The sequence below is a fragment of the Schistocerca piceifrons genome, chromosome X (genome assembly GCF_021461385.2).
Source record: "Schistocerca piceifrons isolate TAMUIC-IGC-003096 chromosome X, iqSchPice1.1, whole genome shotgun sequence".
Classification (NCBI taxonomy): Eukaryota; Metazoa; Arthropoda; class Insecta; order Orthoptera; family Acrididae; genus Schistocerca; species Schistocerca piceifrons.
In genome coordinates, this window is record NC_060149.1 from 316,458,343 (window position 1) to 316,480,505 (window position 22,163).

The 22,163-nt window shown below is 43.0% G+C and overlaps 1 protein-coding gene across 1 annotated transcript in view; it reads right to left on the reverse strand.

Moving 5' to 3' along the window:
- LOC124721196 overlaps positions 1–22,163 on the reverse strand; it is a 136,882-nt gene that overhangs the window by 64,646 nt on the left and 50,073 nt on the right. The window contains exon 2 of the mRNA XM_047246040.1: positions 675–776. Within this exon, the coding sequence (XP_047101996.1) occupies positions 675–776 (102 nt within the window). The remainder of the gene's footprint in view (positions 1–674; positions 777–22,163) is intronic.

Consider the following 22,163-nt stretch of genomic DNA (forward strand, 5'->3'; position numbering starts at 1 on the left):
ATGCTGTGGAAGAAGACACATGGAGAGGCAAGAATGCTCCTCTAACGGTTACAACAAACGTCAGTAACGGCATTGTGTGATATACTGTTCAGGCTTACACTGTGTCACTAAGTTGTACCCAGTGTAATTGGAAACTGTGTCCTAAAATCATATGATAGTGAATTAAATTAACAAGATGTTACGTTGTAGGTCTACCTATTTTCCATCTTGATATTTTCTTTATGTGTATTCGTACTAACAGTCTTGTGGTAATTGAAGAACTTAACTAGTCATTGATTATCTCAATGATTAAATCCACAGTTAAAATTTTCTGCAATTCCATAAACTGCAAAAACACAATTCCAGTTTGGAGAAATTCATTCAAAACGCTTGAGACATAAGAAAAGAAAAAACTTTTTTCTTCGCCATATGGCAAGAAGGTACAGTTTAGAAAATTTTCTTCAAAATAGAATTCCTTTTCCAGGTAGCACAAGAGTGGACTTGCAATACCATTTTGTATCAGCAAGTCTACTCCACGTAGCTGCTCTCTCCCCTTATCCCTCCATCTGCACCCATACAATCCAATCCCAGCTCTGTATGACAACAATGGAAGTTTAAACCAACATTTTTTTAGCTACATTAAAAAAGTTTTGTTCTTAAGATGAAGTAAACAACTCATGAGTAAAAATACTTACTAGGATAATGTTTCAGTTGTTCTAAGTATACAGCACCCATTGAGTCAGTCATTAGGAGTTCCACTTGCATGGTGTCATCTGAACAGTGGACCTTGTACTGAACTGTAACATAAAACCGATACGAATATTTTAGCATAATAGTATAATAACATTTTAAATAATACTAATGAATCATTATAGCCGCCATGTACCAAGTTTCATATATCTTACGATGGGAACGTGCTGTCTGTACCTCTTTGCTCATGTAAATCGTGCTATAATGTTCGTCACTGATCACATAACGTAGGAATTTCTGACTCGTCCAGCAATTGTTGTATAAGGAATAGGTACTACTGTATCAGCTATCACTAGGTCCCAGAGATCTTGAACAGAGTTCTACAGAATATAATTTTTTTTCTACTGATTTTTTTTGTGTTTAATCCAGTTGTCTATCTCCCACAGGGAGACCAGACAATGCACTGTTCTGTGTTTTTAGTCCAATAGAGATATTGCAGAAAGTACGTTATTACTGTATTATACTGACCAATAAAATTACATTTTAAACAACAAAGTTCCTTCCACTGAACTTCTGGTCCAGAATGAGTGAAAAGTAAAAAAATCATACTCTCTTTTGTCAATAAACTATAACTGTTGTCGCAGTATTTCTCGCCTGTCGAATAAATTGCATACTATCATTCAACAATTTTTGAAAAGTTTTATTAATGCCTTAAAAATCGAATTTCTGAAGGTCTTGTTGGTAATTAGGATTTCAACATAAGCAATACATAGGATTTTTACATTCAGTAATCACGCATCAGAAAACTGATAGACTTAATGGCCGTTTTCTGCGGAAGCGATGCACGTCTCATCTTCGGAAATTACGGAGCATCGAATTAATACATTAGACGTACTGTTTCTATTGCTGGCACAAATACGCATCATGACGCTAAATAACGGCAGCGGTAGCAGTACTCAGTGCATCAGGATATTTTATTTTATCGTAGTCTTTTCTGACTTAAACATTGGTTTTCGATGGCGCTGCCATGTGAAGAAAGATCTGTGAGAGATCTGCCCGTATTACCACTAAAAAAAGAGTAATAAGAGTGTGTATTAAATACCAGATACGGTATTTCTTTGCAAATTTATTCAGTAGAAATTAAAATTTATGCGTTATGTAGTCGGAAGCTTAATATAACCGTAAGCAGTAAATGCTGTGCTAAACGCAGTGAGAGTTTGAGAGGAATCCTATTGTACGGGCACGGCGGTTTGAAAATTTCTTGGGAGCGATTTCTGAATAACTGTAACAGTCAATGCTATGGATGAGCGGAAGCATAATGAAAATCCGGGATCCAGTCATCATTCATGCAAAACTTGTACGCTAATCAGGACCAGCGAAATTCTGAAGCATTACAGTGTGACCCATTTGCCACAACGCGTCGTCAGTGGTTACAGATGATTACTGTCGCAATTTTGTTACGCATTCAAGCAGTAGGATTATACGCGAGGAAGTGACAGCATATTTATAAATAGATTGGTTGGTTGATTTGTGGGAGGGAACCAAACAGTGACGTCATCGGTCCCATCGGAGGAAGGAAGGATGGGGAAGAAAATCGGCCGTGCCCTGTCCAAGGAACCATCTCTGAATTTGCCTGAAACGAGGGAAATCAAGGAAAGCCTAAATCAGAATGGCTGGACGCGGGATTGAATCATCGTCCTCCCGAACGCGAGTGCAGTGTGCTAACCAATGCGTCACCTCGCTCGGTTTTATAAATGAAAGGCTCGGTTCTGCAGAGCTAATCTTACTCCACTATTGCCGTGACTTGATTGTTAGGAGGTCAGCAGAGCGCTCTAAGCGTAGTTATTGTTGTAATACTTAGAATTTGCGCGGAGTTCGAGAGGCAGAAGATAGAGAGAATAAATAACGGCGGAACAATGTTACACTGAAGCCTCACATAAACGCTGTTTTACAAGCACACATGAGGAAGCAACAGAAATATCAAATCAGAGTCTCGTGAACGACTCAGCCTGAAACGATCATAAGATATGAAGTTATGCTCAAGTTCATCCATTACTTTCAAGTGACAAAAAGATAGTATGTTCAAGTACTAAAAAGCGACACACAAGCTTATACGCAACTGAAGATGATAACAGCAGAAATGGCGTGCCAAAGTCATTTATTTGCATGTACATCGTCATGAGAGGCAGAATTTCCGTATGGACGCAGAACAAACAAACAAGGATATTTACAGTATCAAATATCGGAAAGGGTACGCCTTTTCATCGACGTTAGCAATACTAAGATCGTTGTGTCTTTCAGTTACTCCAGTTTCAGAAGAAATGATTGTGCTGGATACGCCAGATGGAGAGCACGAACCAAAGGTCAGAAGGTCTCCCCACGCGCACCACCTGCGGTGACTAACGCATTACTCTCTTGCGTGAGAGTAGAAGTCTACAGAACATTGAAGGAAAAGTAGCGAAGAAGAACCGAAGACGTGTAAAGAAACCGACTCGGTCAGTAAGTACTCGAGGTAAGGATGATGCCAGCGTATGAATTAAACGTAGCCCATCGTGGCTTCAAAAAGTAGCCCCAGATACTATAAATCTATTAAAGCAATCAGTAAAAACTGCAGTCGAAATCACAAAAAGTCCAGCAACAGTTATAATGTGAGAATCTGACCAAATACACTCCTGGAAATTGAAATAAGAACACCGTGAATTCATTGTCCCAGGAAGGGGAAACTTTATTGACACATTCCTGGGGTCAGATACATCACATGATCACACTGACAGAACCACAGGCACATAGACACAGGCAACAGAGCATGCACAATGTCGGCACTAGTACAGTGTATATCCACCTTTCGCAGCAATGCAGGCTGCTATTCTCCCATGGAGACGATCGTAGAGATGCTGGATGTAGTCCTGTGGAACGGCTTGCCATGCCATTTCCACCTGGCGCCTCAGTTGGACCAGCGTTCGTGCTGGACGTGCAGACCGCATGAGACGACGCTTCATCCAGTCCCAAACATGCTCAATGGGGGACAGATCCGGAGATCTTGCTGGCCAGGGTAGTTGACTTACACCTTCTAGAGCACGTTGGGTGGCATGGGATACATGCGGACGTGCATTGTCCTGTTGGAACAGCAAGTTCCCTTGCCGGTCTAGGAATGGTAGAACGATGGGTTCGATGACGGTTTGGATGTACCGTGCACTATTCAGTGTCCCCTCGACGATCACCAGTGGTGTACGGCCAGTGTAGGAGATCGCTCCCCACACCATGATGCCGGGTGTTGGCCCTGTGTGCCTCGGTCGTATGCAGTCCTGATTGTGGCGCTCACCTGCACGGCGCCAAACACGCATACGACCATCATTGGCACCGAGGCAGAAGCGACTCTCATCGCTGAAGACGACACGTCTCCATTCGTCCCTCCATTCACGCCTGTCGCGACACCACTGGAGGCGGGCTGCACGACGTTGGGGCGTGAGCGGAAGACGGCCTAACGGTGTGCGGGACCGTAGCCGAGCTTCATGGAGACGGTTGCGAATGGTCCTCGCCGATACCCCAGGAGCAACAGTGTCCCTAATTTGCTGGGAAGTGGCGGTGCGGTCCCCTACGGCACTGCGTAGGATCCTACGGTCTTGGCGTGCATCCGAGCGTCGCTGCGGTCCGGTCCCAGGTCGATGGGCACGTGCACCTTCCGCCGACCACTGGCGACAACATCGATGTACTGTGGAGACCTCACGCCCCACGTGTTGAGCAATTCGGCGGTACGTCCACCCGGCCTCCCGCATGCCCACTATACGCCCTCGCTCAAAGTCCGTCAACTGCACATACGGTTCACGTCCACGCTGTCGCGGCATGCTACCAGTGTTAAAGACTGCGATGGAGCTCCGTATGCCACGGCAAACTGGCTGACACTGACGGTGGCGGTGCACAAATGCTGCGCAGCTAGCGCCATTCGACGGCCAACACCGCGGTTCCTGGTGTGTCCGCTGTGCCGTGCGTGTGATCATTGCTTGTACAGCCCTCTCGCAGTGTCCGGAGCAAGTATGGTGGGTCTGACACACCGGTGTCAATGTGTTCTTTTTTCCATTTCCAGGAGTGTATTTGAAAGTATTATGGACAAGGATTAAGAAAACGTAAATTCCACTCAATCTCGAAGCCACGGGAAACAGAGAACAAGCTCATATTGGACAGTCATGGGGAAAAAATCGTTGTAGCATTGTTTTAAGAGCTATCCCCGCACTAGCCCCAAGTGATGTACAGAAATAACATCAAAATTCAATCAAGCTGGACGGGAGTTCGAATCCTGCTCCTTTCAAAGGAAATGATCCAGTTCTCAAAAGTCAGCCATGAAACAGAACGCAAACGAAAGACACTTTTTGTTTATAAGAAGACAAAAAATTAGATTTCAGTACAGAATACCACGGCATTTAATACCTTATCCAAGTAGGCCTATGCACACTCCAGAAAATCTGATTTCATTCATGTCATGAAGGTTTGTTTCAGTTCTTGAATGCCTGCGCTGAACGTTCAACGTACTGTATACGTGAGTTATCAAAAGAAGTTATATGTTCAGGGGGCTTGTTATCAGTACGAAAAAATTTATGTGTGAAAGACAGCATTTTTGTAATTTATAGTCCAGCTAATGTGCCATATTTTCGAAGTACGAAGACGGTTACCGAGATTTCTATTCTACAGACTTGTTCTGTAGCATCCAAACTCCACAATTAGTGTATGATATCTGAACATGCAACGATAATTTCACAATGTTACTTCAACTGTACGTCTATGGCGAAATGCAGGCGAAACAAACCCGATGTGACTTTGACAGTAATACTGGCTATTGAACGTAAAATGTTGAATATGCTACTCTTTATTGGTGATTTCTAGCGTTTATAGTGTACACTGAGACACTTGGAATAAATATTTTGTATTTGCTACTGTCGTAACACATTCGCTATTAATTCTGTCACGGAGACCGTCAGCGGAATTTCATGGCAATGCTCAGCTTGAGCGACCGATGCCAGCTTGAAAAGGAAAAACCGAAAAAAATGAAACATTGGTCGTAGTCATGCAAATTAAATGCAGAAATAATACTTTTTATTGTTACACAATCATTATTTGTTAAACAGAACTTTCCATTGTTCTTGTGAAGATCTGTAATGCAGTTGTTTTAGAAGTACAACAAGATATTCAGTTGTCTTTTACACGCTGCTGTACAGGTAGTATATATGAACGAATGGAGTAATCGTCGTCCTAAAAACTTCACCTTTTCACAACGTTAATGTGGCTTACGTGCTTTTATCAGTTTCATCCTCTTCACATTTGTATCCCCACCATCAGCAACAGCACAGCCGTAACTCTATCGTCTGTAGGTGTTTATTAGAGTCATTTACACATGAACGTTACACGTATTACAGTTACTTTGCGGAGGTACTAGCTAAGTGAAATAACAGTTAAACTGTCGCCAGAAGAAGCATGTCCAGCGGCAACTCATCTCCCAGAGGGCTGTCCTTCACCAGCAGTGAGAAGCGTCTCCTTCACTGTTTCAAAACGCATCATTAGCCACGTCAGAGGCTGCGAAGCTGGCGTCACCGCTGGAAATGCCACGTTCGTTCCATGCTCACGAAGACGGCTCGTACTCGTACCGTCTACATCGCCTGCTGTTACCAAGACAAGGCACATGCTTTATTCTACCGGTGGGAACCAAACCTGTTAACGTGATTCTGAACATACTGCAGTGAAGTTGTTACGCCGTGAAAGCTGGTGGTAGGTAACCAGAAGCCATCTTGCGGAAATGAACTAGTCTTGCTGTGGGCCTCTCACTGTGCTCTTACTCTCCTAGCTGCTTTTGTTTCCCTCAGGACGCCGGCATATATCCGGACTGAAGACACAATTAACTAGAAACTCAAAGCTACACCGCGATGAACACGCGCACAGATAGCTGCTAATTCTAAAACAGTAGATCCAAACAGTTCGTTCACTTAAACACTTTCCGATAAGTAAATGTGGTGAGCAATATTTACATGCGTTAAGTCACAAACAGGTTTCAGCAACACAGCTGTGTATCTGGCAACACAGCCACTACCGTTACACTGGGATCTAGTCTAGAAGCAGATGTCTGAATAACATTCTATACGAGTGTATCCTTACTTGGAAGTAGCTGATGAGCATTGCCCGCGACACTGACCAGCAACACTCTTCATACATGTGGGATGTTATGCTAATAACGTCTAATATCACGATGTTTCCCTTGTTGACACTTCACCCTAGTGCATTCATTACCTACGAAATACATGTGTATTCGTAGTTGCGAATACGAACAAGAGAATGATGACAATGACAATTTGTGCCGCACCGGGACTCGAACCCGGATTTCCCGCTTTAGGCAAGCGGTTGCCTAAAACGCTTTGGCTATCCGTGCACAATCCACAGTTAGAACCAGACTTCCATATGTTGTCGTTCTTGCGTCACAACCTGTACTCGTACACACATTACGTACTTCCCTCACAAGGGAGGACATTTTAATTGGAAGTCAATGCCTGGTATCGGCGAATAAATACGATACTGCACTGCAATTTCGTAATTACCTACGAAAGCTCATACCTAATACGCCAGATTCCACTAAGCCCGATTGTTGCTCCCAGCGTACCCTGACATTCCATTTACAAATACATTTTCTTAAAAGACCCATCTAAGGTTACACGTAATAGATAACATTAGGTAAATTCAATCCACATTAATGATTAACTCCTATTGCTAACTGCCTGAATTATTGTAGCATAATTTTCCTAAGCAGCCCGCCGTAATTTTTGTATCTGATGTCTGGTAGACAGATATAACTATCGGATGTGCATGCTGGGACAGTCATTTGAAATGTATGGGAATTCACAGGTATTCCAGAGTATTTCCGTGCCACGACAAAGCGGCTGCGCCGAACGCACGGTGCTGGCCCGTGAGTTGTCTATCGACTGACTACTCCTTCGCGTGAGGATAATGACAATAGGAAAGTGCGATAGAGATATGTCCTCGGCTATGATCCCTCAAACGCAGAGATGATTTTCACCAACATGATTGGTTCATTGGAACTAACTGAGAACCAAGAGTCGCCTGACGTCGTCAGGGGTACGTCTAGGCAATTGGGACCTTTCCATATTTTCCATACAGATATTTCGGACCTGCTTTTGTGCGTTTTGCTATGTGGGATTCAGGTGTTTTCTGGGCTATTTTCGCAGGCGGCGTGTAGACTGCAGACGTGATTAGTGACAGACTGATTGGTCGCCAAGAGACCATAGACTCTTTTTTGGTCTACGGGCTGTTCAGCTTCTAGGTACAGCCTGGGACGAACCAACTTCTTCTGAAAATTGAAAGACGGCCGAGGTGGCCGAGCGGTTTGGGGCGCTTCAGTTCGGAACCGCGCGACTGCTACGATCGCAGGTTAGAGTCCTGCCTTGGGCATGGATGTGTGTGATGTCCTTAGGTTAGTTAGGCTGAAGTAGTTCTAAGTTCTAGGGGACTGATGACCTCAGATGTTATGACCCATAGTTCTCAGAGCCATTTGAACCATTTTTGAAAATTGAAAACATCACTCACTCCTGTGTCCGCGTGTAGCACGCACTTTACTTTGTCGAGGATATTTCAGTGTTCTTCATTTCCTCAGTTTTTTAGTTAATATCATTCTCTTATACTTAAAATTTCGTGGACCTAGATAATTTCCATATTTTTTCGCATGACTGTTTTATTCCATTTATCACGGGGGAGGGGGGGGAGGGGCATTTCAAGATGATGATGCATTAAACTACACGTTCTGGACCCGTTCTCTTCTTGGTGAATTTTGTTGAACACAAGAGAATCCAAACACCGAGTGATGTTTTTCGAACTGAATGCCCAGATCCGCTTGAAGATGCGAGTATTTACGCCTTGCTTCATCATTTTGAACTCTCTTATCTCTAACATATGATTCAAACGCTTAGAAATTATCTTGAGCGTCTCTCAGTTGCTAATTATAATAATTTATTCTGTAGTATCAGTATTATAACGTCAACGATTTGTTCTAAAGTGAATGCTTAGGGACGATTTTACTACCTGGAGAGATATAATATATATGTATTTCTGTTATGTTTTAAGATATTCATATAACAGACCACACTTTAATCAACAAATTAATAAATAAAATAAGTACTTACTTAGATTTATGAAGCTCGGCAAAATGGTAAATAACAATATGTCACATATCTTATAATTCTATGGCTATATTAATAAGAAACCCAAAGTTGAAAGACAGGGGTGCATCTCCACTGACTGAATAATGTCTTTCATAGAATTGGCCTGAAAGTTCTTAAAAGTCACAGAACTGAGGAGACGCATAGCACGCAATAACTTAGTGTCCTGTAGCACTGACACGACGTAACAAGATACGCTTTTTATACTTCGAAGACATCAGCTTAACATAATTACGCAGCTTCATACAACATACGATTTTTCTGTAGCCGGCAATCACGTAAGCACGGAACTGGAAAACATAAAAAACTCATTTGTGACTGTCGCAAGAGTGGCTAAAAAGAAAGCTGTTAAAGTCGCTACAAACCTGGAATAACATATTAAATGTACTACATTTGGTTCAGGTGAAGACGAAACAACCAACAAACATTTAATTTTTAAGAGGGCAACGAAATTATAGGTCATGAGAAGAAAAAGCACAGTAGTTGATCAAAGACACGTTGAGGGCACATTCAATGGTTTCTTCGCGTTCTATAAAACATCTGAATTACAAATATCGGGGTTTCTCTGCGACATCTGCTTCTGAATTATGAAGCCTTCCGTATTTTCAAAACAGGTAACTATAAATACATATAGAATGTAATTGAAGCAAGTACTAACTTACCTTATTGAAGTGCAGTATAACCAAAGGATCCCTGTCTCGAATAAAACTTCAGGAAGAAGTAGAACGAATATATGCATTTTATGCAGAGAAATGAAACACCTTGTTTTTCCTACACTCGTTGCACAACTTTGAATTTTCTTCAGCTCAGCGGAAATTCTTGATTCCATTATAATATCTCCCCAGGATGAAACCTTCAGCAGTTGCTTTGAATAAGGGAAAGGTATGCGAATATATGGTTTTTGTAATCTCATCAGGGAAATGTTCCACAGCTATCATTGCAAAGCCCACCTCAAGCTGTCATGTTTGAATGGAGTTGATTAAACGTCTTTTCAATAGAACTTCAGTGTGCACTAATCTACTAAGGCAGACATTGTACTGTGTCATGATATGAAAACTTATCTATATTGGTACAGTGTAAAAGAATATCATTATTTTAGGTGGATTCTATTCCGTTTCTTATGTATATCCTTATCATTTAATGTCTCACAGGTTAAGAAAAACACGTTGGCGTACATACATGTGTGCTTTACGTATTTACACATGTGGCCAACGAACATTTGCGCAAGGTCAAATCGGTAAACAGACTGAGGGAAAAGATAAAGATAGGAAGACCAATGTTTCACTTTCCATCCTCATACATTTAGAAAAATTAACAAAAATACAAACACCCCGTCTAGCATAGACGAAGACGCAGTCCTTCTGCAATCGGTTCTTTATATTCTTCGAGAACCGTGGTGGCGCTAGCTAATTCTTTCCGTGTTTGTTGTGATGGTCGGCATCCAAGGTCCAGAGGAGCGACAGTCCTGGGTCCTTTCTCTGACCATACATGAGCTGCCTCCTTTTCCTCTCTCAGCACTTCCGCGCTGACGACACACAGGTTTGTAATGTATGGCTGGGCACATTACGATTGTGCCTTGTCCCTAAAGATGCCGGTAAGGTGAATCCGCAGTCGCGATGAGCCTTTCTGGCTTAGTGGTTGCGTTGTGTATCGGACGGGACCGAATCTTGGGGTGAAGCATCGGTGATGATGCACTAAGTTTGCTACTCACGTAGGACAACGCTAATGGCAGCGGCGATAACAGATGCAGCAACTTAAGCCGTAGCGTTCACTGCTACTTGTCGGCCCTTTGAGGACGGAGTTGTTTTTGTTGCGTGGGTAGCTGTGCGACCTCGTCATAAACGGTGTACTTCTAACGGCCTCGGGCCGCAACCGCCATCGCTGATGTCCATTCTGGTCGGCATCCAGACATCCGGCCACAAACGGAAGCTATAGCGGATCGGTTGAACCAGTACACCGACCTGCGTTGTTAAGCAGAGCAAGTGTAGGAGTATACAAGACTGGTGTCGGTTGACGAGTCTCCTACTTATTGCTCTCAAAAGTGGAGTGTGGAAAAGCAGACTTGGAAAATGCTTAGTACCGTTAGGGTGATTCCATGATGATGCTACAGACTTTCAGGGATGATGGAGAAGGGTAAATGTAGCAATTTGAGGTAAGGGACGCTGGTCCGGAAGTGACCGAATCAGTAGGTATAAACGAAAATGTACTCAAGTTCTGCTTTAGCCTCGCACATCGCTGTAACTAAGGGCCGAAACTTCCGAACTTTGATCATGAAGCACAGAATTCCAGCTGAATTATCTATAATACTCTTAGATAGTTTCCCCTGTTGATGGCCTAGTAACGGCTCATGTAACTTGATGTCAGAGAGACAAAAAATCCTAAGTCTACGGTACAATGATAATGAGTTCTAGTTACCTGCACAAGTTGCACAAGCTGCTACATTTACAACAGTTGTTCAAAATGGCGTCCCCTAGTGCCCATGCAGGCATGGCACCGTCGCACAAAATTCTGTCGTAGCCGTTATAACATCCCCAGTGTCGTTTGGACTGTATCGCAGAAATAAGAATTCTTGCCAGAAGATCCTCTTCGGTCTTGACAGACATCTCGCGCACATAATTTTTACGTGTCCTTAGAAAAGAAATCAAAAGGGGTGAGATCAGGTAAGGCACTGATTCCGAAACGGGACCTTCTCTACCTATCCACTTTTCGGGGAATGTCTGGTCCAGATGTTCATGTAGACGAATGAAAATTTGGGTATGTTTCCAAGAACGTCGGTAGTATGTCTCTGATAAACACCGTGTACGGTGACGCATTCAAACGTGGAGGAAGAAGAAACGGGCCTAGTACGTAACCAATGACTGTGCCTGCCTGCATGTTGACTGATAATCTGTGTTGATAGCCCTCCACAATTGTAGCTTGGTGATTCTCATCGGTCCAAAAATGAATATTGCGACCATTTAGCATTCCTTCTCTGTTGAAACAGGCTTCATCCGTGAAAAGTATATACACAGAAAAGTAATAATCGACTACAAAAATGTTCAAATGTGTGTGAAATCTTATGGGACTTAACTACTAAGGTCATCAGTCCCTAAGCTTACACACTACTTAACCTAAATTATCCTAAGGACAAACACACACACCCATGCCCGAGGGAGGACCCAAACCTCCGCCGGGATCAGCCGCACAGTCCATGACTGCAGCGCCTGAGACCGCTCGGCTAATCCCGCGCTGCAATCGACTACAAGGCGCTGCATGAACCAATAGCTGAACACGAGACGATGTCCGAAGTACGTAATTTCTGTAGATGGTAGGGGTCTAGCTGCATCTCCAGTAATACTTCGCACACATTACTCTGTATAACATTCATTTCACGAGATACCGATCGAGCGATGATTGCAGCGCCTCATCCACTCGAGCAAGCACTGCATCTTCTGAGTCGGGCGTCTGCATATTTCGTCGTCCTCCTCGGTCTTTACACTGTGGTACCAATTTCCCCGTTTCCCTTAATCGTTGGAACAGGCTTAGAAACAAGGTGTTAGCCGGATGTCTTCAACGCGGATATTTTGTCCTTTACATCCTTCCCGCTTCTCTGTTCCTTCTATTTGCCTGTCCATACACGAAAATCATGTCTGCAAGTTCAGTCACCTGCCTGTCCTGCCATCTTAGCAGCAATAGTACCGGTACTTGTATTCCACAGCCAGAGCTATCGGAACGATTTTCGTTTATATCTTTCGACTCGGACGTTTCCGGACAACGATCTCTCAAGTCAGACTGATACATTTAACCTTCTTCATCACCCCTGGAAGTTTATAACGTCATCAAGGACTCACCCCGTACATAGTGGCTAAAGTGATTTATAGATAGTTTTCTGTTATAATAGGACATGATGACTTTATGAAAGCTAAAATTTTAGTAAAAGCTTTGGCGCTAGAGGACTGCAAACAGATTACACGCTGTTATTTGGTCAGGGTGTCCACCACCGCTACCTATACTTTCTTCAAAAACGGGCTTTAAAATCCAGATACACATAATCTTATGGCCAAAGTAGGGTCTATGGGAGTGCGAGCTATGCTCCGTGTATTTAAGACACACATATCCCATGTGTTCAACTTCCGCATTAAACATGATGATTGGAAAGGTCCTTCATAGACGTCGTCAACTGGCGAATTCTCTGTAGGAGGTTAAGAATCCTGGCCCGACAAATCGCAAGGTACACCACGCATTGTTCGTCTCTTTCTATAGGTAATATTATTCTTTTGACCACTATTGGTCTATGCAGTAACGAGAAGTAGTTGCGGACGTCGTATAATGCGCCACCTGTTTCAGATAATCGCTGTGAAGGATAGCGGAAGTTATGCCTTGAGACGATATAGGAAAATTGGCAAAGATTTTTTTCTAAAGACACACCACTTGCTTTACTTCCTACACGTTACATTTTGGGTATAGGTCCCATTGGTAGACAAGACAACACATCTGTGCTCAGTTAAAGCAAACAGGCTCCTTTCACAATCGGTTGAGTGAGTAAATAATATCTGCAATCTGTGGTATAAATCTGGCGTATTAATTAACATTGCAAATATAATCTAATAGTAGTATTAGATTTCTTGATTACCGTGTTTTAGTAGCTTGATGTTTTCACAAGTAAAATGAGCTAACGACTTGATCTTGAAAATACTTTCATTTATGTAGGATACATTTGTGAACTGCGTCTTTCAGTTTCACGAAGAGGGCCGTAGATTAGTCGAAAAACACCATCACAGCAATATCGCTTACTGTTTAGTGAAGGTCAGAACTGATTGAGACAATCGTGCAAAATAACGTGGAAAATCTGCATATGTACAGCTACGCATTACGGAAGATAATTACTAGTGACACAAACCGAGCGGTACATTTTTATCATGATGTGAGATGCTACCTCGAGTTAAAAATTGGCCACCATTTCCATATGAAAGCACTTCTGAGACAATTTTTGTAAAAATTGTTCAAATGGTTCTAAGCACTATGGGACTTACCATCTGAGGTCATCAGTCCCCTAGAACTCAGAACTACTTAAACCTAACTAACCTAAGGACATCACACACATCCATGCCCGAAGCAGGATTCGAGCCTGCGACCGTAGCAGCAACGCGGTTCCGAACTGAAGCGCCTAGAATCGCTTGGCCATAGCGGCCGGCTCAATTTTTGTAATATAGATCTCATTAGTAGGCAAGAAAACACATTTGCCTTTTCTTACCGACTAACAGGTATACGTTTGCTGCTATTTAGTTTACTCAGTAATTCCTAACGATGATAAGTGGGATAAATCAGTGATTGACTGTGGGCTAGCAGCCGTCAGGTAAACAGGGAGTCCCAGCTTGTTTGCGAATGGCAACTAGCCACGTCACCCATTTACTGATCTTGTGAATCGCGATGCTAGTAATCTGTGGATTTTGGTATGACAGGAAGAAAAATTTATGGATGGCGATATGTTTAAGAATGATGTAATTTCTTTAATTCGCGGCGCAACTTAACACTGGAAAGCACAAAGTTATAAATTCACGACAGAGGTATTCGAACATATGTAACGGAATTGCGATTTACGCTATCCCTAAATGTGAAGCCAAACGCGACGAAGCAGTCTGGACGGAATACGTTATCGGCTGTAAGGTGATTTACTTCCAAATATAAAATGGGGTGAATGACTGGTTTGATAAGCTGTTTCAGTTGTCATTAGAGAATGAGCGCAAGTTTGGATTGTAGAAGATTTGGGAAGGAACTCGAAAGTGTCCTTTTTTAAGAAACGGAATACTCGTACCGGGTGAGGTGACATAGCCGTTAAGACACTGTATTCCCACGGGTGAGCCCGGCGGTTAAAATCCCCTCATGACAATTCAGATTCCGGTTTCCCTTGGTTTTCCTAAGTCGATTAAGGCAAATGCCGGGATTGTTCCTTCTAAAAGGACACGACCGATGTTGTGCCCCATCCTTCCCCGGTCATAGCTGGTGTTTCGTCCCTAATCGCTTCGTCGTCGACGAGACGTTACGTCTTAATCCTCCTCGAACAAATACTGGTGAAATACTGACGACAATTTATTTCACTTCCACAATTCTCAACGAATACTACCGAGCCATTCAACCACAAACTAAGGTATCTTAGTGGCTTCAGATATGGAGATGCTTACGTGCAGAATTTTCGCCTGAATTTCACTATGTAATAAAAAGTAACACGACACCCGTATGTAATGCGGAATCGGCTGCTAGATTTCATAAGAGGCGGACCCACCAGCATAAAAAGAGGCGGGGATAACAGTGCTGTGCCGGCCGAAGTGGCTGAGCGGTTCTAGGCGCTACAGTCAGGAACGGCGCGATCGCTGCGGTCGCAGGTTCGAATCCTGCCTCGGGCATGGATGTGTGTGATGTCCTTAGGTTAGTTAGGTTTAAGTAGTTCTAAGTTCTAGGGGACTGATGACCTCAGAAGTTAAGTCCCATAGTGCTCAGAGCCATTTGAACCATAACTGCGCTGTCAGTAGAGAAGCAGTAACAGAAGAATAAGTCAGTCGGGAGAACTCAGTAACTTCGAAAGTGGACTAGTCGTTAGAGGTCACCTGAGATATTTCAACCATTCTAAAGCTGCCTAACTCGACTGTTGGTGATGTGAGTCTGAAGTAAGGCGAAGAAATAACCACATGTAAGCCAAGTCCAGGGAAACCACATGTACTGAGGACAGGGACGTCCAGCATCGTGGAGCGTGGTTGTAAGAAACCGCATGAAAGCAGAGGAACGAATCACTTGTACCAACAGTCCTACTAGTACAATGACTGTGCGTAGGTAGTTAATGGAATGTGGAACAATAGTAGAGAAGTTCCTCATAAGCCACACATTTGTGTAGTCACTGCTAAGCGACGCACGAGGTGGTGTAAAGAGCGGCGCCTCTGGTCAGTGGATAACTAGAAACGAGTGATTTGAAATGATGAATCACGCTATACCCTGTGGCAATCCGATGGAAGGGTCTGCGTTTGCCAAATGCCTGGAAACGTTACCTACCGTCATGTGTAGCGCGAACAGTGAAGTACAGAGGAGGTGGTGTTACGATACAAGGGTGGTTTACGTGGTTAGGATGTGGTTCCGTTGTTGAGCTTAAGAAACCGCTAAATACGGAAGAGTTGTAACACATTTTACGGCACTGTGTACTGCGTACAGTAGAGGAACAGTTCGGAGACGATAATTGTTTCTATCAGCGTGACAATGCTCCCTGTCATAAGGCAACAGGTGAAGCAATCATTTGTGGGCAATAACGTTCCTGACATCGACTCCCACGCCCAAAGTTCTGACCTGAACCCAATGGAACAACTTTGGGAAGAGTTAGAACGTTGATTTCTCTCTTGGCCCCAGAGTCCAAAAGATTGTCCACAGCGGAGTTCAAGCTGTCATAAAGGTCACCTCGTACTAATGTCCACTAATGTGTGTGCGGGAACTTTTGATCAGATAGTGTATTTCGGATGCTGTCATAGTCTGATATACGAGGGTGAGTCAAATGAAAACCTTAAATATTTTTTTAAGTATTATTTATTGTGTAGAAGTGGTACAAAGCTGTATCACTTTTCAACATAATCTCCCCCACGCTCAATGCAAGTCCTCCAGCGCTTACAAAGTGCATAAATTCCTTTAGAAAAAAGTTCTTTTGGTAGTCCGCGCAACCACTCATGCACCGCGTGGCGTACCTCTTCATCAGAACGGACCTTCTTTTCTCCCATTGCGTCTCTGAGTAGTCCAAACATATGGAAATCACTTGGGGCAAGGTCTGGTGAGTATGGTGGATGAGGAAGACACTCAAAATGCAGGTCTGTTGATTGTTGCAACTGTTGTACAGGCAGTGTCGGGCCTTGCATTGTCATGTTGCAAAAGGACATCTGCTGACAGCAATCTATGTCGCTTTGATTTGATTGCAGGCCGCATATGATTTTTTAAGAGACCTATGTATGATTCACTGATGACAGTGGTCCCTCTAGGCATGTAACGCTCCAAAATAACGCCTTTTTCGTCCCAAAAGAGAGTTAGCATAACCTTCCCTGCTGATGGTTCTGTTCGAAACTTCTTTGGTTTTGCTGATGAGGAATGGCGCCATTCCTTGCTCGCTCTCTTCGTTTCCGGTTGGTGAAAATGAAGCGCCGAAGAAGTTCTTCACAAGCATCAACACGTCGTTCTCTCATTTCAGGTGTCAGGTGCCGCGGCACCCATCTTGCAGACACTTTGTGAAACTGGAGCACATCATGCACAATGTGGTGTGGGGACCCATGACTAATCTTTAAACATGCTGCAAAGACATTCAGTGTCACTCGGTGGTTTTCCTTCGCTATGGCTTCAACTGCTGCAATGTTCTGTGGAGTCACAACTCGTTGTGCCTGACCTTGACGAGGAGCATATTCCACTGAAGTCACACCATTTGCGAACTTCCTACTCCATTCGTAGACTTGCTCCAGACATGCATCACCGTACTGAACCTTCATTCGTCGATGAATTTCAATAGGTTTCACACCTTCACTACGCAAAAACTGAATAACAGAACGCTGTACTTCCCTGGTGCAAGTCGCAAATGGGGCGGCCATCTTCATACTGACACTGCGACGATATGTGTGGATCTGCACTATGCTGCCACCTACAGGCCATGCTGCACACTGTTTGTAGCACGCTCACGAACTTACAGGATAGCAGCGCGAAATTTCGATTTGTTATTACAAATTTAAGGTTTTCATTTAACTCGCCCTCGTATAATGCAAATAACTGACAGTGTATGATTACTCGCGTAAAATAAAACTGTGATTGACTCTTCCCTGTGTCGGCACGCTAACATAATTCTCCCCAATATCATTAATGAAACGTGATTTCAAGCTCTATGATTCCCCCAGTTCGTTGCTCATCCTATTTAACGTATCGTTAGTAGCAACACAAGGCACTGGTTAAGTCTGAGGCTGGATAGGAGCAGGTATTAGTCGTTGTTCGGCAGGCGTACAGAACATCGCTGAATCTTGATTAATGGTGGTTGGAGAATGTTTTTTAATCTCGCTCGAAACTTCCAGTTTCAGATGCATCGCACTAAGAATCTTACAACAAAGCCAGCTCGTATGCTTTGTTAAGAGAAAAAATTGTGTGAATTAGGAAACAATAGTTTCTCTGTTTCCTATACTGAAACGCGACAGAGCTTTCAGCAGCGCTGGCGCACAATGGTGTAATTATGGGAAGATTTATGTGTAAGATACTGTCTGCTTAAAAAGTGTAGGAGAAGGCCTGGAGTGCTGGACGCCTTTGGCGCGCCCGCGGCGCGCTGACTGGACAACGGCTGCGAGGCGGAAGCGACGGTCGCTAAACCTAAACCTACGGCTCACGTCCCGTCCCACCGCGCCGGCTTAATAAGGCGGTGACGGGCCCGCCCAGCCGTGCGCCGTGGCGTCACACACCGGCTGCACCGCTGCAACTAACCGGTCGCAAGGACACCGCTCTCCACACAACGAGTTTCGTAGCGAACGGTCACGTTCTTTGCAAAACTTTGTCGAGTTACTGCATTTATTGTCCAACATACGGAATACGATGATCTCTTCTAAGGAGACAATTTCCTGTACAGTTTATATAAGTGAGGACATTCGAATTAACTAGAAAATCAAAGAGAAAAAAGGGCACATGTACAAGGTATGAAGTTTCAGGATTAACGTCGTGCCGACGACGAAGTCATCAGAGACGGAGCACAACTTCGGATTGGGGAAGGAAATTGTTCGTGCCCTTTCAAAAGAACCATCACCGCATACGCCTTAAGTGATTTAGAGAAATCGCGGAAATTCTAATTCTGGATGGCCGAGTAGGGATCTGAATCGCTGTCTTACCGGGTCACCACCTCACTCGGAATAAATCAAATGCACAGCGCATCTCATAAATATGCTGAAACATTCAGGTCCAGTCTAAAATCTACAACAAGCAAATGACATCTTATGAAAATATAACAAGGTACCTGTAATTTTCCCGTTAAGTGTCAGTGGAGACTGCAATTTTTACAACGGACAAATGTTTTAGTACGCGACCGATTAAAAAGATATAGCTTTTGTTATGCACGGTGTCACTCCTAAGAATCGTCAGGGGCAGTTTCTCTGGTGTTTCGACAGATATTTTCAATTTCGTTTTTACAACGTGTAGCTTCAGTCAGCCCATAAAAATACTGAGCACTCCGTCTTTCATCTGACGCACAGAGTAGATGGAAAGCATCGGTTTGTTTGCCATTTCAAACAAAATGATTTTTAAAGTGTAATCTTACGTACCCATTCGGAAGAGCCGTCCCAGTTTAGTTTAGTGCGATATTAGTTTTATCGGTGTGTATCAACAGAGATAGTAAAACACGAAGAATAACCAGTAGGTCCGGCCGCGGTGGCCGAGCGGTTCTAGGCGTTTCAGTCCGGAACCGAGCTGCTGCTACCGTCAGTCTTCGGCGGCTGGCGCGCTGCCAAGATGGACTTCAGCCGCCTTATCGGCGGGGTCAAAGGTCAAGCAGTCACAGAGCTGACGTAACATGCTGTTGCATAATCTATGTCGACAGATTCTAGATGTACCCTTGTCTGGTTTTTAGCTACGCTACAGATCAATTTATTTATGAAAATACAAAGTACAGTCTCCAACAAATTTTACATATTCACAAGTACCTTTCCCTTTAATCCAAATAAATACAGTTTCATTTACAGATATCTTACGTCTATTACGTGTACGCAAGGAAAAAGGTGAGGGTGACATGTATGATGATTTGCCAAAGTCTTTATTTGCATTTTCACATATGTGGAATGTGCGGTAGGCTATGACGTCACGGTCGATGAAGCTTTCCAGTCCCGATACATTGGGTACGCCTGTACCACCTCGTACGATTGCGACGGTTAGCCAACCATTACCATGGGAGAATGTATCGTTCAGATCAATACTGAAGTTAAGTCTACATCCACAAAAGACTGCAGGTCCATCTAGTAGAGAGTGTGCAGCGACAGATTTTATGGTATTTTTCTTTTTGTCAGCGGCAGATGTTGTCATTTCGACGTCTTCAATTGTTTTATATATTGTCTGTCTTGAACGGCGACGATATCCTGCCTCGGACATGGATGTGTGTGATGTCCTTAGGTTAGTTAGGTTTAAGTAGTTCTAAGTTCTAGGGGACTGATGACCTCAGATGTTAAGTCCCATAGTGCTCAGAGCCATTTGAACCAATAACCAGTAGCCCATCAGCGAAAGCACCACTTCGGCCCACGCTGACAGCTACCGCCATGCAGAAGTGCTGCTCAATCGCTGATGGACTGCTGATTATTCTTCGTGTTTTACTGTTCATGTTAATACATATCCATAAAACGAAACCGCACTAGTGTAATTTGGTACTGCTCTATCAAATGGGTATGTAAAATTCCGATTTAAATATCATTTTGTTTGTAATAGGAAACAAACTGACGCTTTTCGTCGGCTCTGAGTGTCGTATGAAAGATGTGATGAGCAGGATTTGTTTGGGCTGCCTCCAGCTACACGTTCAAGAAACGAAATTGCAAATATCTGCCGAAACACCATACACAATTCCCCTGACGACCCATAGGTGAGACACCCGGTATACAAACAGAACAATCTGCTGCTTCTATCACGATTAACAGCAATCTAGCAAGTTGTGTTGCTTACAAAATCCTTAATACTTTTGTAGACCTCACCCTGTTACGTATAAAATAAATACATTTGAGTTAATAATACGCAGATGTAAGTGTTATAAATTCCAGTCTTCAGCTTTAACAAACACGGCATTGCACCACGGTAAGACCTTTCTCAAAGAGCTGGTGAAGTGCTTAAAGCACGGGGCTCGTATTCAGTATGGGGCGTCGGGAAGGAAGGCAGGGTTGGGGGACAGGGTTCAAAGTCCCATCTAGTCATTTTGTGGTTTTCTTAAACCCCTTAGACGAATCCTGCGATGGCACCTTTGATAAGGTCACGGCCGATTTCTGTCGCATCCTCCCACAATCTAAGTGTGTGCTCCACCTCTAATGACCTTGCCGTCGACGGGATGTTAAATCATAATATTTCTTCCTTCCTTCTTCTTATCCAGCTATCGACCGACATCTGCCCAGAAACACATGTACATTTCGTTTAGAGCTGTGAAGGGCGGAACACGAGGTAGGATGTACAGTATGAGCTATTTTAGCATAAAAATCAGTCCAACTGCTGAGAAACTAAATACACAATACCTGTACGTCAATACTGATTATTATGACACTCACTATTAATTTTCTGAATGTCGACACTATATCTCGAAATCTTAACTATTTAAAGTTTTGAGAGTATAGCTGGAATCCTAAGGGTGGGAGTTCTTTGCCTAACACAGGCTAAGTATTCCAAATTACTCAACGATTTTCACAATCGCCATTTGTCTTTCATGCTCATGTTAGGAAACAAGTTGAGCACTTCATTGGCATGGAATTATTATTTATTTATAAATGCCAGTTAGCATTCAGCTTGCACATAATATAAAGAGTGCAGAAAAGTTTCATCCTTGCCATTTCTTTATTGATTTATCCAGTGACAGCCTTAAAATCTATCCTTGATTAAAGGCTTCACTAATAACTATTATAAGACGGACATGAGTCTTACCGAAGTTAATTTGCAAGTTGAACTATTACTTTTTTGTTTAAAATCATGTTTTGAATCTATTGTAGTGAATTTTTGTTAAATATTGACGGTTTTACCGTAGGAAATGGACGACGTTGGAAAATGAACACTAGCTTTGGTCAACGTCGTATTTATTTCAATTGTCTGAGGTGTGCTTTTTAACCAAGAAAAATGTCTTCATGTAGGATGATAGAAAACCAAATCAAAAGTCTGTTAATGCAGAATGAAGGTCTGTCGGCTTAGGTCCGTATTACATTGACAAAGTTCTTTGAAAAATCTTTTGCAAAAACTAGGACCACGCTCCAACTTTTATAAAAGATATGATAAAAGTACCCCAGTATACTGTCAAAGATTCTATAAAACGTATTTTACAAATGATATTTCACAAAGCTCTCTTACAGTGTCATACGTGCCTTAGTCTAATGAACGCTTTACACGGCTGTTGATTTCTTAGATTGCCACACGAAGGAAAAAGTGTACTGCTGTTATGGAACAGTGGTATTTATATCTTATTTAAATCGATCGCAGTCGAGTATGGCACTGTTTTAGAATGCACAAAAGTAAAGGCATTTACACGTACACGCGTGCGAGCAGTTCATGAAACTGCCATCATTGAATAAGTGAGTTTTTAAATACATATTG